The sequence below is a fragment of the Labeo rohita genome, chromosome 4, assembly GCF_022985175.1.
Source record: "Labeo rohita strain BAU-BD-2019 chromosome 4, IGBB_LRoh.1.0, whole genome shotgun sequence".
In the NCBI taxonomy this organism is placed as follows: Eukaryota; Metazoa; Chordata; class Actinopteri; order Cypriniformes; family Cyprinidae; genus Labeo; species Labeo rohita.
The window spans coordinates 43,568,127-43,588,320 of NC_066872.1; the positions used below are offsets into that span (position 1 = coordinate 43,568,127).

Consider the following 20,194-nt stretch of genomic DNA (forward strand, 5'->3'; position numbering starts at 1 on the left):
TTACATTGCAGATTTTCAAATATTTGTATCTCGGCATAACATATAAAATATTCATATTATATTATATTTCTATATTTTTCCCCCAGCCAGGATTTCATGACAATTCAGAGCCGTCTTCAAAAATTACAGCTTTTCTTAAATATTAAGGCTATTTTTTTTTGTACTGTTTTGCAGTGAAAATAATCATGATTTTTTTTTCTTTGAAAAAAGTAAATTCATGAATTGCTAGAAAAAAAAATCATTAATAATTACAAATAAACAGCAATTAAATGTTACAATTGTGAATAAAAATACTAAAAAAAAATACAATTTTTTCTTTATTTGTTTATTTATTTAATTTATTTTTGTAAAGTGTACTCTGATAATTAGTTTATTCACAACTCAATTTTTTTTTGTGTAATATGCATTGCTAAAAACATTATTTGGACAACTTTAAAAGGTGATTTTTCCTAATATTTTAATTTTTTTACACCCTCAGATTTCAGATTTTCAAAGAGTTGTATCTCGGTCAAATATTGTCCTATAATATTTTAAAATTGACCCTTATGACTGGTTTTGTGGTCCAGGGTCACAAATATAGGCATGGTATTGGATTAATTAGTTTAGACTAAGATTATGGATTATGGAGGGAAAAAAGACAAAAATAGCAAGCTGTCAGAAATAGAATTGCATTTTTAGCGACAGTAAACCTGAGAAATCCTGAAGGGACTGTTCAGGCGGTTAGTGAATAAGACGCAAGTTTGTGTTGAAATACCACATGCTAAAGTTTTCACCCTGTGTACTTTCTGCAAGACTCCTTTAAGTCTCTCATTGCTGTGTGGACAACAAACACTCAGGTCCCACTGGTCAGTCTACATCGCCTTTGCCCTCTGTGAGCAATGTCAACATCCACTGAATGGACAGAAAACAACTGAAGACTCAACTGAGAGCACTTCAGCTCACAAAGTCCTAAAAACATCAAGACCATCCATGACATTTCGGTCAATACGTGAAAGAGCAGAGAGTCACCGGGGTACCCGGTTTGTTTAGAAACACTACAGTACGTAACCCACATAATCCCCATTTATCCTTAGTTTAACAACTGAGAATTAATTAAATGGATTCAACTTCAGTACACGCCGAACAGATAAGAGTGTGTGAGATAAGAATAACAATATGCTTCCCTTGCTTAGTGGAATACAGATTTTAAAACACTACGCTTCACATACTTGTCCACTTGTAAATGGTTACAGAGAAAAACTGGGTATCATACACTAAAAAACAAACTCATGCACTTTGTATGACACATGAAAACAACGCGGCTCAAAATATCCTGCCTTAGAGGAATAGTTCACCCAAAACTGTATGTAGATGTAGATGTGTTCGTTTCTTCATCAGATCTGGAGCATTACATCACTTGATCACCAATGGATGTGAATGGGTGCCGTCAGAATGAGAGTCCACAAGTAATCCACACAACTCCAGTCCATCATTTAACATCTAGAAAAGCCAAAAGCTTTGTGTTTGTAAGAAACAAATCAATCATTAAGACCTTTTAACTTCAAACCATCACTTCTGGTCAAAATATAAAGTCTAAAATCCATAATAATGCTTTTTTTTTTTAGTGAAAAAGTCCATCTCCTGTTGTCTTCTCAAATCAAAATCCACCAACATATTTGTTTTAAACTTTTTTTTTTTTTTTTTTTTTTTTGCTTATAAACAGTGCTTGGTCTGTGCAGATTTCTCTCCTGATTCAGACAAAATGACTTTTTCACTGCAGAAACCAATATTATGAATAGATATTTTAGACAGAAGTTAAAAATCTCTTTAAGATGGATTTGTTTCTTATAAACACAACTTTTGGCTTTACAATAATAATATTAGGTAATATTAAAATAAAATATCAAACTAAGTTAGCTTTGCAACACGTGCTAACTGGGGTTATTATATAATAAAAAAAAAAAAAAAAAAAACCAGAGAGGAAAAAATACTTAAAATATTAAACATTATTAAATAATTTTAATAATAATATTAAATAATATTAAAATAAAATATATAAAGAAGTTAGCTTAGTAACATGTGCTAACTGGGATTATTATTGTTAATTAAAACAAAAATAAAAATAAAACCAGAAAAAAATATTTCTTAAATAAAATATTACATATTATTAAATAATATTAATAATAATAAATAATAATATTAAAATAAAATATGAAACTAAGTTAGCTTAGCAACATGTGCTAACTGGAGTTATTATTGTTAATTAAAACAAAAATAAAACGAAAACCAGAAAAAATAATTTCTTAAAATATTAAATATTATGTTTAATAATAATATTAAATAATATTAAAATTAAATATAAAACTAAGTTAGCTTAGCAACATGTGCTAACTGGGGTTATTAATGTTGATTAAAAAAAAAGTAGAGAAAAAAATGACTTAAAATATCAAATATTATGAAATATGAATAACAATAATAAAAATATTAAATAATCTATACGTCCATAATCTATATTAACCCTTCCTTCAGGGAAAAAGTCCATCTTCTGTTGTCTTCTCACATCAAAATCCACCAACATATTTGTTTTGAACTATTTTTTCTTATAAACAGTGTTTGATCTGTGCAGATTTCTCTCCTTATTCATACAAAATGACTTATTCACTTATTATGAATACCTGGAAGTTAAAAACGTCTTAATGATGGATTTGTTTCTTATAAACACAGCTTTTGGCTTTACAGGATGTTAACTGATGTACTGGAGTGGTGTGGATTACTTGTGGATTATTGTGATGTTTTTATCAGCTGTTTGGTCTTTCATTCTGACGGCACCCATTCCGTCCATTGGTGAGCAAGTGATGTAATGCTGCATTTCTCCAAATCTGATGAAGAAACAAACTCATCCACATCTTGGATGGCCCTTTTAGCATTTTTTGGTGAACTGTTCCTTTAAGGCCATGCACACACTACAAGACCTGTGCACAATAAAACACTCTGTTTCTGTCTCTGTGCAAGCACTGCATAACTAATCTCACTCTGCTGCTTAGTATCTTGGATGAGAAACATGAAGAGGAAACAAGCTTGTTTGCTGAAGTGTGCATTTGGTTCAGATTCATCAATGCGTCAAGCCAATGTTGGAAAAGCCATCTTACCCATCTCTCTGGAGATCTGCACGAACGCTTCCACGCCGCTTTCCCCGTAGTTCCCTTCAGAAGCCAGCGTGGAGACGTAGTTCCAGCCCATCGCCGTCACAATATCCAGCATGGCCTGGGCCTGGTAAGAATCCGGCGGAACGACGCGGGAAAAAAAGTCGTAGCGTGTGTTATCGCTCAGCTCTGGAGCAGTGGAGGCATAGCTGATCTGAGGAATCTGCAGAGAAAAGAAGAACAAACGAGAAAGTTTAGAGACAGGCTTCTCTTGTATCGCACCATCTTGTATCTTACCTAGCAATTGTATTCTGCCTTTTAGGATACCTAATTTAGGCCAAATTACATGCAACATCGCATTTCTACTTTCCAACAAAAAGCCAGTCCTAGAATGCACAACAACAGTTCAGTGAAACAGACACGTGCTAATTATAAAACACTCATTTCTCTTGATCTTGAAAGATTTTGATGACAAATAGTTGCAGTTCAGCCAAAATATGGTATTTGAACACAATGCAATTGTTAACTATTTTACATTTTGGTGATTTGGTGGCTAATTTGCAATTTGTACAGTCTTATTTGTATAATTTTGTGTTTCTTATGATAGTTATGTTTAGTATGTTTTCGTACATTTACAATGTACAGATTCATACAAAATACAAAAAATACAAACAAACAAAAGGAAATTAAACCAGAAAAAAAAAAAAAATAAAAAATCGTAAATAAAAACGTGCTAACTGGGGTTATTATTATTCATTTAAAAAACAAATAAAATAAAACCAGAGAAAAATACTTAAATAAAATATTAAATCTTATTAAATAATAATAAAAAATAATATTAAATAATATTAAAATAAAATATTAAAATATTAAGTTAGCTTAGCAACGTGCTATCCGGGATTATTATTGTTCATTAAAACAAAAAATAGAATTAAAACCAGAAAAAAATAATGATTTAAAATATTAAATATTAAAATATATTATTATTAATAATAATAATAATAATAATAATAATAATAATAATAATAATAATAAATAAACAATAAATAATAATATCAAAATAAAATAAAGTAATTTAGCTTAGCATCATCTGTTAACTGGGGTTATTATCATTAATTAAAACAAAAAAATAAATCTAAAAATAGAAATATTAATAATATTAATAATAATAATATTAAAATAAAATATTAAACTAAGTTAGCTTAGCAACATGTGCTAATTGGGGTTTTTATTGTTAATAAAATATATATATATATATATATATATATATATATATATATATATATATATATATATATATATATATATATATATATATATATATATATAATTACTTCAATAAAATATTAAACATTATTAAATAATAGAAATAATAATATTAATAATAATAACATGTGCTATCTGGGGTTATATTATTGTTGATTAAAACCAGAAAAAAATACTTGAAATAAATGTTATTAAATACAAATTAAATAACATATTAAATATTACATATGTAATAATAATAATAGTAGTAGTAGTATTAAAATAAAATTTTAAACTTATTTTATTTCAGTTAGTTGCCAATGCATTTTTTTGTTTGTTTGTTTATTGTTTATTTGAAGTACTAAAATAACTAAAAATCATAAATACAAATGAATAATACTGTATAGGCATATTTTACCCAGCACATGACATGGACAGAAATATATTTATCATGGCCACAAAGGAATAATTAATTCCCACAAATTTAGAAGATGTCCCCTCATTTCATTAATTTAATTTATAACTTTTAATTAAATCATGGCCACAAATTATGAATTCATGACTTATTATTTTGTTCCTTTAATTAATTAAATCATGGCCACGTTTTGCAAACTCATTACCTCATTTTTATTCATTAAAAAATCATAGCTACTGTATATAAATATATATATATATTTGTTTGTGTCTCCATAATATTATTTATTAATGCAAAAATAAATAAATAAGTAAATAAATAAATAGTCTGCCGCTGAGAATCATGGGTAATGTAGTCTGTGGGAAGTTTGATTGACAGATTTCATTGTGTAGAGAAAGAGGACAGGAGGAGGTTAAAGCAGCTCGTGGCTGAATTATTCTGAAGGATTCTGTTACAAAACAGTGTTGAGATGCAGCTCACGTCAAGCTACACAAACGGTGTTAAATCCAAACATCCCCGATGGCGCGGCGGCACACAATCACCTAGACTGTGCTTTCACCGCTTGAAGCTGTAAATAAGAAAACATTTAGCCACAAAGCACTTGAGGAACATCAGCGTATGCGTGCGGATAGCTGCGTCGAGTAGAGTCATGAGTAATGATGCCGAACAAAACTGTGACGTTGAAAAATACATCAAATTTACTCCGTCTCCAGCGGTGAGGAGTGAAACCTGAAATCTGACACTGTAAGACTGATAATCAGGAGTTTTCGATAAGCACGGCCACTTCGAAAGCACGCAAAAAAATATGCAAAAACGACGGCGCTAATAAGTTGCCAAGCGAACTTTTGCGAGGTGCACTCATCGGAAAAGGTTAACCGTAATGCAATGCAAACTTTCATTAAGTATAGCAGTGGCGGCTCATGAATATTTCATGAAAGAAGGCAACACAAATAAGACAACACCCAAGAGGCCAAGATACATAAAAACGGGAAAGATAACTCCTCTTTTATTGCATAACACTTTAAAATCAACAAATATTGCTTTCTGGGTGAAAAGATGCATATTACGCATATGAAGTTATGATCTCATATCAAAGCATCAGATTCTTGGTTTATTGCACGAAGAACAAACACTATTTTATGCCTTTATTTTATGCTTGTTTGAAGGAGAATGAATTTTAATTTAAATAGCAATACAGGTCAAGGTAAATTAGAAACTATAATGCAACAGAATGTGCCTCAGCAATGATATAAAAATAATTTTAAAAAAATCTAAAATAAAATTAAATAAAGAATGTAAAGAAAAATGTAAGGCTGAAAATAAAATAAAGATGAATAACAGCAAAGTTCCCGGAAAATGTAAGGTTATCAATGCATAAAATAAAATAATAAAATAAAATAAAATAAAATAGTTTTTTAATGTAATACTCTTTAAAATAAAATAAAAATTATTTTTTTAAATAAAATACTTTTTAAAATAAAATAAAATAAAAACATTTTAACATAAAATAAATTAACATTTTTAAATAAAATACTTTTAAAAAGTCAGTTTTTTAAGCCAGTAACCATTAAACAGTAATTTATTATATAGGTCTACCACCATAGTTTAAGTTATATTACAAAATCAAATGCAACCGAATGCATCTTAGCTACTTACAAATAATAATAAAATAAAATAAAATAAAATAAAATAAAAAATGCAAATAAATTTATATAAAATCGCAAAATAAAATAAAATTGTAAAATATAATAAAATTTTAAAATAAATACTTTTTAAAAGTCTGTAAACAAGTAATTTATTATATAGGTCTATTACCATAGGTCAAGTTAAATTACAAAATAAAATGCAACTGAATGTATCTTAGCTACATAAACCAAACCAAAACAAAACAAAACAAAACAAAACAAAACAAAACAAAACAAAACAAAAAAAAAAAAAAAACAAAAACAAAACAAAACAAAATAAAATAAAATAAAATAAAATAAAATAAAATAAAATAAAATACTTTTTAAAAGTCTGTAAACCTGTAATTTATTATATAGGTCTATTACCATAGGTCAAGTTAAATTACAAAATAAAATGCAACTGAATGTATCCTAGCTACATAAAACAAAACAAAACAAAACAAAACAAAACAAATCAAAACAAAACAAAACAAAATAAAACAAAACAAAATAAAATAAAATAAAATAAAATAAAATAAAATAAAATAAAATAAAATAAAATAAAATAAAACAAAATAAAACAAAACAAAATAAAAAAATACTTTTTAAAAGTCTGTAAACCTGTAATTTATTATATAGGTCTATCACCATAGTTTAAGTTATATTACAAAATAAAATTCAAACAAATGCTCCTAAATAAAAAATAAAATAAAATAAAATAAAATAAAATAAAATAAAATAAAATAAAATAAAATAAAATAAAATAAAATAAAATAAAATAAAATAAAATAAAATAAAAATAAAAATATTTTTCTCAAAGCCTGTTACCTGAGAGACTCATAACACTAAACTAGTAATCTATTATATAGGTCTACCACAATAGGTAAAGTTAAATTACAAAATAAAATGCAACTAAATGCTCCTTAGCTTCATAAAACAAAATAAAATAAAATAAAATATATATATAATTATTTTAAAATAAACAAAGCATTTAATACTTGTTAAAAGTCTGTTTTTCCTGTGAGACTCATAACATTAAAGTAGTAATTTATTAAAATAAAAATAAAATAAAAAAATATTAAGAGTTATTATTTACAAAACGTATGGTCATAAAACACTATGTACACTATCATTAATTTCAATGCATTTTTAACCCAGTTAAAACGTGCAAATTGTAATATTATAAACTTCTAATTTTTTATAAATTTATAGTATACAGATTTCTTATTTAATTTCCTTCAAGTCTGATTTACCTGCAAGAGTCATTTCACTAGACCACTAATGATTAAATATGAAAAGACACTCTGGCCTTCTGCTCTCTGGCAGTTTGTGTCAAAAACTCCCATAATTACACATCTAATATAATCATATCAGAGGGCAAAGGATTCATATTCATCCTCTGAGAACACAAAAGCATGTAAGAGTTTGCTTTTTACACTCAGTAAACTCTCAATCTTTAGTGATCCCCTTTTTCAGCATTTCCTCGAGCGATAACTGTATAATTTAACAAACACTTACTGTAAAAAAAGTTTACCAGTAAACTCACGTCTCCAATGGATTTCATGAACACAGCAGTTTTAAAGCTGGTTGAATGAGGACTTAAATATTGAGCAGATATTGAGTAGTTGTAGTTTATGATAGCGCTGGATAAAAACACTATAAAGAGCTCAGCATGAGACGCTCTGGCCAAGAAGCTCAACACAACAGCGATCTCCGAATGATGCATGAAAGCGCCGCTGCACGCCGTCGCACAAACGCGTTCGCATTAGGAGAACACGCCATTGGAGACGTGCAAATGGAGGGACATAACAGACCCGAGGACATGGAGATAAAAATGAAGAAATGGGATGTTTGTGACAGATCTGTGGTAGGACATGATCACGGGATCCTTGAGCATTTAAGACCTAATAATCCCCAGAAAACCACAAACCCGAGACCTCCTTAATGAGTAAAAGACACAGGATAAGCTGCTGACAGCATTTGTGACAATGTCAATTACAACAGATCACAATCTCAACTCGTCTCTCGGTTAAAATAAATAACAAAAAAAGGCAATTCACATCTAAACCTTTTTAAAGACCTTTATATTATTCAGATACTACTATAGGTTTTATTACTATTTTGAATCAGTTTTTTGTTATAGTTTTTTTTTTTTTTTAATATATATTTTACATCTTAATTTTAAGTTAAGTAATTTAAGTTTTAGTAATTTTGTTGTGTTTTGTCATAAAATACTTCTAAAACGTCTGTTTTACCTGCAAGACTCATAACTGACCATAGGTCAAATTAAATTATAAATTAAAATGCAACCGAATGAACCATAAAATAAAATAAAATAAAATAAAATACTTTTAAAAAGTCTGTTTTACCTGAGAGACACTTGAGCACCTTGTTTGAAGGAAAATTAATTTTAATTAAAAAACCAACACAGGTCAAGTTAAAATAAAATAAAATAAACAATCAATCAAGAACAATAATTTTTTTTTTTTTTTTTTAAATGTAAGGCTATCAACGCATAATAAAATAAAATAAAATAAAACAATAAAATAAAATAAAATAAAATAAAATAAAATAAAATAAACATCAAGAACAATACAATTTTCAAAAAGAGGTTACCAAGGTTATCAATGCAAAAAATAAAATAAAAAAATAAAATAAAACTTTTTTTTATTTTTATTTTTTTTAATTAGTACATTTTTTTTTTTAAATACAATACTTTTTTTGTCTGTTTTACCTACAAGACTTTAGACCACTAATTATTAAATAGGAAGAGAAACTTCTTAGTCTGATTTTACTTTTTTTATGTCTGTATTTATTTATTTATTTATTTATTTCAGTTTTACTTTTATTTTAGTACTGGAAGTTAAACTAAATCTAAATTAAATTTAGATTTCTTTTTTTTTATTTCTTTATTATTATTATTATTATTATTATTATTATTATTATTATTATTATTATTATTATTATTTTTAATGGTTTTATAACAACCCTGGTACTGACGACCATATTAACTGAGCAAAAGCTATTATAGTTAACTAAAAATAAATAAATAAATAAATAAATAAATAAAAATCTTACTTAAATTGAAATATTTTTAAAAATTTAAATGACTTTATTTCAGCTAGTGACAACATTTTTTTTATTTTCAAAGAACCAAAATTAAAATAAAAATGATTAAACATTAACAGACATAAATAAAAAAAAAATAAAAAATAAAATGACAAAACACAACAACTTTATTAAACTTTTACTATAGTTGCAGTGAAAACATTGATTTTTTGATGTACTAAAATGGCTAAAATTAAAATAAAAATGAATAAACATAAACAGACATATAAAAAAAAAAAAAAAAATTACAAAACACAACACCATTACTAAAACTTTTACTACAGTTGCAATGAAAACATAAAAAATTAATTCAAAATACTACCAAAACCTATAATAGCATCTCAATTATACTAAAACAATACTGTAACTGAGGGAATATGTGAAGTATTTGTAAAAAATAAAATAAAATAAAATAAAATAAATAAAAAAACATTTTTTTAAAATAAATAAATTTTAAAATACGATACTTTATTAAAAAGTCTGTTTTACCTACAAAATAATACCTGAATAAAATAAAATAAAATAAAATAAAATAAAAAAATAAAATAAAATAAAATAAAATAAAATAAAATAAAATAAAATAAAATAAAATAAAATAAAATAAAATAAAATAGGGTTTTATCTGGTCATGGTTATAACAGCGAGGTTAAAGGTTAATAAGTGATTTTATAATGCTAATAGTCTCATGCTGATATATATTTTCAGAATCTTGCGGCTAGACGTCACCCTGTCTACTTCCACTTTAAGTGCCTTACCGTAACAGCAATAATTTTTTATGATAATTGACATCAATGCTACAGTGCATAATTCGTATTGAACCCAGAACATTCCTTTCAAAGAGAAACAAAAAAGTAGCATATATAAATATATAATGCAATAGTTTTCCTATTATTTATGAAATTAATCAATGCATATACAAACAATGCTTTTGAAATTATTTGCATATTCTTTGTGTTTTTCGTATAGAGAGGTCAATCAAATGAACTTGTAATGCAGGATTGGAAGTCAGAGGTGTAATATCTGCTCATAAACATCCCACAAACACAAATACATGTGTGTGTGCATTCATTTGAACAGTGTGTGTGTGAGGATAGTGGAGCTGGCTGAGCGGCTGATAGATGGTTTTCCAGCACTGCTAATTAACCCTTGCTCAGACCTTTATTGTCCGACATTCAGACAGCATAAGGCAGACATGGACCTTAACAAAGGGTGCAAATGCAAGCATGGCCTCATACACACACAGACAAACACATGAGCAGCCTCGCGTAATTACAGCTGCATTGATTAATGTGTCTTGTATGTTGAGATTACACCGATCTGACAACACACATGGATTCACATATGCATGTAGCACAAAAACAATAGGCCAAAACCTCATTGCTGCCAAATCTCAAACCTTAAAATGCATATTTTAAAAGAAGAAAAAATATTTACTGCTACATGTGTTTAAATACAACCCCCAAGCACCAAAGCATAAAATTGTAGTTTTTCTATGCATTAAAAAAATCTCAGTGCAATGCAATGCAATAAAATAAAATAAAATAAAATTAAAATAAAATAATTTGGATAAAAAATTAAGCTATTAAGTAATTAAGCTATTAATTAAAAAAATATATATAATATTAATAAATGTCCATTCAGAAACAATCCCCAAGCACCAAAGCATAATATTTCAGATTTCTATGCATAAAATAAAAAAATATAAAATAAAAAACTCAGTGCAATGCGATAAAAGATTAAGCTATTAAGATTTTAAAAATATACACATCGTTATTAAATGTCCATTCAAAAACAATCCCAAGCACCGAAGCATAACATTTTTGATTTTCTATGTATTAAATAAAAAAATAAAAAAAATCTCTCAATGCCATGCAATGCACTGCAATAAAATAAAATAAAATAAAATAAAAAAGGATTAAAAAGGATTAAAATATTAAGATATATATATATATATATATATATATAAAATCATTCAACAACAATCCACAAGCACTGAAGAATAAATTTGTTGATTTATAAAATAAAATAAAATGATTAAAAACCAAATAAAATGGATTAATATATTAAGATTCTAAAATATTTAAATTATTATTATTATTATTATTATTATTATTACTACTACTATGCCATTCAACAACAATTCCCAAGCAGGTTTTCTACGCATAATATACAAAAAAAAAAAAAAAAAAAAAAAAAAAAAAAAAAAAAAAAAAAAAAATCAATGCAATTGCAGTTTTAATGCATTAAAAAAAAAAAAGTATGGACATACAGCGCATGTATAAAATGAATGCATTTTATAAAATCTGGTTAGAAACTCGATCTTCATTTTTGCAGAATCATGTTACTTCGTAAAAATCGTAATACCACTAAAAATAAATATTACTCAGTAAGATAATGCACTTAAGATATTTTCGCTAAAAACAAATCCTAATATAATAATATAAAAATTCTGTGTGAATTAACTGTGCTAGGGACATTTCGATATTTTCACAATTTGTACTCTGGTTGGAAACTGCAAAAGAGTATAAATCCACAATGATTAAGAACAGGATTCTTTATATCTACTGGTTTCCTAAAGGGTAAGGTTTTAATGCATTATAAGACAACTGATCCTTTATTTGTTCACAATAAAGCAACCGAATGAAGTATCGACTGGTGAGAACTGTGCGCTTCCGCTCCAATAACGCCACTGCATAAGTCACAGCCGAGCAGAAAGTCACAAATGGACTCAATGCAACACAATAAAGAGGGAAGAAGCTCTCTTCATTTATTCCTCTAGCATTTACAGGCTAGAGACGCATGCAGTTGGTCAGATGACACGCTGCATGGGATTTTCAGGCTGATGCCGTATGAACTCATTCTCTGAGTTCAGTGTTCAAATTAAGGGTGATGGTAGATTGAAGGGTGAGAAAGCAGAACGTCAAACTCCATGGGCATCACAGACGGCTAGAGGTGTTTTATACACTCATCCTCAACCTAAAGACACTGGCGTACTATCGGCAGCACTGTTCAGACCCAGAGAGCCTTTGAATAGTACATTTGAGAGAATAGCAGATTTAAACTTGGGTTTTGAAAAGTTTATAGTAGTTTAGTTTTGTTAGGCCGTGTATTTTCATTTCACATAAAATAGTCACATTTACCTGAGGATGTAACCATAGCAACAGCAGGGCTGATTAGAATCAGATCATATTGAACAGTGTATCGATAAAACTGTATGGCAAAAGAATCCATAAAAAGTAAAATAAAATAAAATTAAAATAAAATTAAAATAATACATCAAGAACTATAAAGTTTTTTAAATGTAAGGTTATCAATGCATAATAAGATAAAATTAAATTAAATTAAATTAAATTAAATTAAGTTAAGTTAAGTTAAGTTAAGTTAAGTTAAGTTAAGTTAAATTAAATTAAATTAAATTAAATTAAATTAAATTAAATTAAATTAAATTAAGGTTAAAATACAAATAAAGATCTAAAACACTAAAGATCAAGAAAAATGTAAGGTTATCAGTGCATAATAAAAAAAATAACAAACAACAATACATTTTTTAAAATGTAAGGTTATCAATGCATAATAAAATAAAATAAAATAAAAGGTTAAAAATACAAATAAAGATCTACAACACTAAACATCAAGAAAAATGTAAGGTTATCAATGCATAATAAAATTAAATGAAATTAATTACATTTAAATTAAACAATTTCTGGGTAGCACAAGAAGAATCTCAACCGATAACAGCCCGAAATTATCCATAATGAAACCTTTAAAGCAATTAAACCCTGAAAGACACTGTGTAATTTGCACAGCGGTTCCAACCAGCAAACATGCTTTGTGTGCTTTTTTAGGCCAAAAAGATGTGGGGAAGCAGGTCATGAGTCCCTCCGCGTCCAAGCAAAGGGATCATCTGTGGACACACCACATTCAGCCGTAAGCATTTGTCGTTGTGCTAAAACAATGGATTGAATCAATTGCTCAGCGCTGCAACATTACCAACATGCTATCTCATATTTACTGACACAAGCAAAGCGACGACGCAACGGACGGGACGCTCGCCGAGAACTAAAGCGACTGCCAAAAGAGTGCAGAAAATGCCACTGATGCCACGCAGGGCCCACAATAAAGCCAAAAGAAGCCAAACAACTCAAACCCTGAATGTCACCCAGCGACTGGCCATTTCACCCGCAATGAGGCGGATCGCTTACATTGTGCACTAGTGATAATGGCAGCAGCGGGGTGTAATTGCAGGGCACGGTGCCCTCTCTTCTCGACAGGGGCTTCGACGGGACACGTCGCCTTGGCAGGTGGCTGCGCACAGGCTTCCAGCATCACAGCGGCGGACGGTTTCATCCGTCATCTGGACGGCCTGTCGGATTGGACGGCCGGACTGACAGAGCTGCGGGTAGCGGAGGAGACAGATTAGCTGACGGGGTTTAGCTGCCTGTTGAGATCGCTCAAGACTGCCGGCTCCATCACCTTACATTACCGCTTCATGTATGAAGGGATGTTTGCTTTAGGCTCAGGACTGACGCAGTACTGCTATCGTACAGAAACAGGTAATCTTTGACATGAACGGCTCAGTATACTCAGGTGGGTCCTAATGAATGCTGCAATTTACACACTTAAATGTTATTATGATTACTTGCACAAGAAAATCAAGTGCATGCAATTAAAGAGGTAAAGTCTTTGCTCAGTGAGAGAAATACTGATAATAGCATACTGTTTTTTATAATTCTATCAACAGAACTGAAGATTGTAGAGGTAGAAAACCCAAAAATAAAATAATAAAATAAAAAAACTAATTAAATTAAATTAAATTATAGTAGTTCTGAAAGTTGTAAAGATTGAGACAAACCAATAAAATAAAAATGAATATTAATAATAATAATATTAGAGTGAGACCAAACAATGATTAAAATTACATTTAAAAAAATTAAATAAATAAAAAAATAAAAAAACAGTAGTTCTGAAAGTTGTATAGAGTGAGACAAACCAATAAAATAAAATTAATATTAACATAATATTAGAGTGAGACCAAAGAATAAATAAAATAAAATAAAATAAAATAAAATAAAATAATATAAAATAATAAATTCAATAGTAGTTCTGAAAGTTGTATAGAGTGAGACAAATCAATAAATCAATAAATAAATTAAATATAAAATGAAATAAAATAAAATAAAGTAAAATAAAATAAAATAAAATAAAAAGTAAAAAAAATAGTAGTTCTGAAAGTTGTATAGAGTGAGACAAACCAATAACATATAAATAAATATTAACAAATATTAGAGTGAGACCAAACAATAAATAAAATAAAATAAAATAAAATAAAATAAAATAAAAAAAATAAAAATAGTAGTTCTGAAAGTTGTATAGAGTGAGACAAACCAATAAAATAAAAAAAATAATAATATTAACATAAATTTTAGAGTGAGACAATAAAATAAAATAAAATAAAATAAATTTACTTGTTAACTAGAATATTTAACCATCCCATATTTAGAAATATTGACAATATCATAGTGAATTCTGTATTTTTAATAGTAGTTCTGAAAGTTGTATAGAGTGAGACAAACTAATAAAATAAAAATAAATATACATAACATAATAGAGTGAATAGAATTAAATTAATTTAACACCATAATATTAAAGTGAGAAATCAATAAAATCAATCAACAATAAAATATAAAATAAAATAAAATAAAATAAAATAAAATAAAATATTAAGGTCATGTTTGGGTAGCATTTAATGATATGCATACAATGCATTAAAAAACATTTAAAATAGTTATGACTGCACAAGCTGATTAAGTTAATTTGAACATTCAACCATATATTTAGAAATATTGATAATATCATACTGAATATCATACTTTATAATAATTTTAATGAATACAATCTGATTGTCTGGTTTCGTGCTACAGAATTTCCCCGTTTGGTTCTTCATGCCTATACGTACATAAGTGTAGAAAATGTGCCTTATCTAACACCTTTTTTGTACGTAAACAGTAAAAAGTCATATAGAGGCATTCAGTTTTAATAAGATAAGCTCCACATATTCATAAAAGTGTGTTTGCCCACTTTCTTGCTTTAAACACATTCTAAGCAGCCCTGCATTTATCTCTGTCAAACACACGTGTATCATTAGTGGCCTCATGGGAAGCGTATCTTTTTTTTTTATTTTTAGCAGCTTTTCCATTAAAGCCACCACTGTCTGGCAAATTCAGCCCCCCTCGTCGGCCTTTTCACGTAAACCCTTAAGCGCCATCATTTATAACTATTACTAGTAGCACGCGGCGGTCCAAACGCATCCCGATCCCCAGCTGCGCCGTAAGTGATGTCAGCAAACTCTCATACAGCTGTTCCAATTAAAACCATCAGTCTAATGCCTCTTTGATCATCCCTGCGCTTCCATTACTTTCCAGAACGCTCCCTCGGCATTAGCCTCCGTGCTAATTTCTTCCCGGTTGCCGCAATAAGGGCAAATTTGACAAACATCAGGCGCGCTTTTGATGGCGGGAGGATTTGGTGACTGAGTCAGAGCCGCTGAGGAGTTTGATGGCTCTCTCTGAATATCAATGCGCCTGGCAGGCCTCCATCACATTGTTGACTGAAAATGAGAGGGAGAGCGCGGGCGCTAATGCACTAGCTGAATTGCTATGCAGCCCGACGCTTCGGCGTTGAAGGGTTGATTAGCGCTAAAGGCAGAGAGCTCAGGGTCTCTGGTTTGAAGAGTATCATTTACCTTCCGCCCCGACTCAACTTCAGAAATAAGTGACGACGGCACGCTCGTACACGGCTGCTAATTTAAATAATATTGATAAGTCCTTAAATCTGCTCTCGGAATTTCAAAACCACTTCGGTATTGATCCAGACCTTCTCGAAAAGATGCCTTGAACTTGACTACCTGTTGACACCTTGCTCATTTCTCTCATTTTTCTCTCTTTAATGGTGGTGTAACTCGAAAGGTCAGATCTCTAACCTGCATAGACATTAATATGCACTGTTAAAACAAAAAAAAACAGCAGCATATGGTAGCAACATTTTAGGTTTTACGGTTTTAACTTAAATTTACAGTCAAATAGCGTAATTTCATTAACTGATATAATGTTAAGATACCAACCTATGGACCTTTCTCACATTTCCGGGTTTCTCATAGCGGAAGTCGTCATAGTTGGGTAAAATCCGAGAGCAGTGAATGGGAAAGTACCACAAATATATTTTTGCATTCCCATTTGCTCAAATAGCAAAAGAAAAACTACACGGTAGTGTTTTCACGACTTTCAATCAAAGGGAAAAAATTGAGCTAGACTGATATCGGCTGTCAGAAGAGAGAACAATGTCAAATTTACCGTCCCTCCCATAGTTGTGGCATTAGACACACCCTCGCGTAGCGTTAACTAGTTTTTTTGATGAAAAGATGATATAATACAAAGTATAGTGTTATTAATGTACATACATATTTTTAAAAATCAAAATACAAAAAACTTTAAAGGATTCGTGATGATGGCGACCGTTGAAACGCGTCATCACAGGATTGTGAAAAGGCGCTGTTTTGTACCTTTTTACACAACCGTTCTGTCTGGTTCTCGAATCTGATTGGCTAATAAGAGTCCAACAGAACTCCAACAGCCGTTTCACCTTTTTTTAGTTGTATCACTCCGCTTGCGGTACTACTAATGTCATGGCGGACACCCAAATCCACTATAATTTTAAAAATATTATTGTTTCTCTGTCACGGAATGTACTTTTAAAAGGTTTTCAGGCAAGAATTTACTTGTTTATAGTTCAAATATGCAGTTTGTTAATAAAGATAACGTTTATTTGAAGATTTGCATCATTTTCCAACGCATGAGCTCCACGGCATTAGCGACCGTTCTGCACTTATAAAGCCGCCAAGAGAACCCCAACTTGGCCAGATCTGTACAGATCTGTAGTGTCTCTACAGTGGTTAAACATGAGATATAATTCTTTTTGGGGGTAAATCTAACAGGCAGTCTTTGGTCTCATTAATCTATTATTTGTTCCAGAGATAGTTTCATGTATACGTAAATTCAATATTGTATATCAGACCGCCTTTACTTTTGACTGAATTGCCTAGCAACTTATTTGATGGCTTAATTGTTTATTAAATATTATTATTCAATAATTAATATATTTAATAATAGTGTTTAGTATTGAGAAACTGCGTGTGATGGTGATTTTAGTTACATTATTCTGCCTTCAGATAGCGACAAGAGACTGCTTTTATAAATAAGAAAAAGAAGGGACTTTGGTTAAGACTTTCATACCAAAAAGGTTTTAAGCGGAAGTTATTTTTAGCTTCAATAACAGCTTGACGCAGCGAACAAATGAGCAGCAAAATCACCCTTTACAGATGAAAGGATATTAACGTTACCACAAACATAACAGAGCCAATCGTTGCTTAGTAAAGTCATCGCGTCACTGCAGCTGCCGTTAGAAACAGGCAGCGTTCGCAAACCCGCGCAAATGACTGCGCATGCGCACTGGCTGCTCTAGCCTGAAATATACGCCTTTTTTAACGATATTGGAGCATAAGAAAAAAACTATGAGGCAGTTGTTGTCAGATTTCATTGGTGATTTCAAATATGAAATTTAATCGTAAGCTTGGTGAACCGTTTTAAGGAGTTTTATGTTTCCCCATTCAAACAGACAGGAGCTGCACCTGCGTGCGCGAGAGGCGTTTCAAAGATGGCGGCCGAGTGAAATGGCTTGCCTTAAAGGGACTTTCAATGAAGCTTTGATAAGCTTTCAATGAAGCAACTCAACATTCCTTCGTTACTCGTTCTAAAGTGATGTTTTGGAATAAGTAGCGGAGGCTTGAGCTCAACTGTTCAACTGTCTAACTTTGATTTGAATCTGTGGTGGAAGGAAGTAGTTCTGCACAAAAGAGGACTTTTAAAGACGTTATTTTGTTTATTTACACACTCTTGCCGTCGAACTGTTGTATAAACGCAATATCACACTCGTAGACTTGAGATATGGCTGTATACCAGCACGCTGTGATTACCTACGGCCGAATCACAGCCATGCCGATACAAAGCCATATCTCAAGTCTACGAGTGTGATATTGCTCATGTAATACACTAATAACCACCAAATGCAGATGGTGATGAGAAAGTCACCATGTGCCTGAGTTGTTGCTATATCCAAAAGCTTACAGTTTCCAATAATACCACTTACAGTTGACCGTTGAATATCTATCACGGATGAAATTTCACAAACGGACTTATTGCAAAGGTGGCGTCCTATCACTGTATCGTGCTTAAATTCACTGAGCTCTTTGTGACCACAGGTGAATATAACATGTCGTATGCACCACAAATTGCCCATAAAACTAAGAGCAATCATTATGATGTTATGATTTCATTATATTCAATGACACTATGACATTCTTTATTGTAGTCTCTCATTCACAGTAAAAACATGAGCTTGAATTCAACCTCTCTTATCTCCTGTAGGAAAAAAAAAAGCCTTAAGAGATTCATTCCAGCAGCAGTAATTGAAAAGATTAAGTAACATACTGGAGTTCAGTGGCGGTGCCGCGCACAGAGCGCAAGCCTGATTGAATTTTTAAGTTATCAGGGGGCATTTGATTTGCATTGAGTGTCCGCACTGGTGCCACTTTCAGCAGAATATGGAAAATTACACTTAACATGCTACATTAGGGGTGGAATGAATTTATAAATCGAAGCACTATGGAAGAATTGCAATTAATTCTAATGCACGTGAATCTGTGAAAATGGTAGCATGTAACTATCGTCTTCAAGCTGAGCTTGATGAAACATTTACAGGATGTAAACACTGAAACAATGGCTTTTCACTGCAATTCTGTGTGGAATTTACTAGCTTCTTCTAAGAAACAGCATGTAACACATTGAATTAAGAATTACATTTTGAAGCACTTACAGTGTAAGTGAATAAAGGTCATTTTTGGAGCATTTAAAAGTTAAATTTGTATAAAAGCACTTACATTAATCATAAAAATAAAAATGTAAAAATAAGCAAGTAATTAAGTAAATAAACAATAAATACTGTCATTTATAACTGCAACTTTCAGTGTTACATTTGCTCTTGGAAACAGAAAACATTTTTATTGGATGTATTTAAGAGAAGATTTCTAAATAGAAAAAAAAAACATGCGTTTTTTAAAACTATAAACAAAAATAAAATTTTACGCAAATACATTTATCAATTTGAATACTCATTAATGGATTTAAAATTTTAAAAATTCTAGAAAAATATAAATGAAGCTTACTAAAACACAAGTACCATTATATAGGATTAAGAATAAAAACTGTAAAACAAATGTGTTACAAATATATAAAAAAAAAACTATTCTAAAATATAATTGTAAAAACATTTGTTTTAAATATTAAATATCTACATTTTAAACATTCAAAAGTATTATATAATGATTATCCAAAATATATTAATAATACAAACTTCCTACACAAAACTTTATACAAATAACCAGAATACTATTAACATGGCTCTAATAATTTTCATTCACAATAATTATATTTAAAATGAGCAGTTTTGCTCTCCATCCAAAACCCCGCCCCATTAAAGACACATTAGTTAGTTGGTTAGTGCTTCTTTTTCATAGCAACCATCTAGCA

At 29.8% G+C, this 20,194-nt stretch overlaps 1 protein-coding gene across 2 annotated transcripts in view; it reads right to left on the minus strand.

The window, feature by feature from the left end:
- grm8a (glutamate receptor, metabotropic 8a) overlaps positions 1-20,194 on the minus strand; it is a 226,784-nt gene that overhangs the window by 128,580 nt on the left and 78,010 nt on the right. For both annotated transcript variants that reach the window (XM_051107301.1, XM_051107300.1), the window contains exon 3: positions 3,129-3,345. In XM_051107301.1, the coding sequence (XP_050963258.1) occupies positions 3,129-3,345 (217 nt within the window). The remainder of the gene's footprint in view (positions 1-3,128; positions 3,346-20,194) is intronic.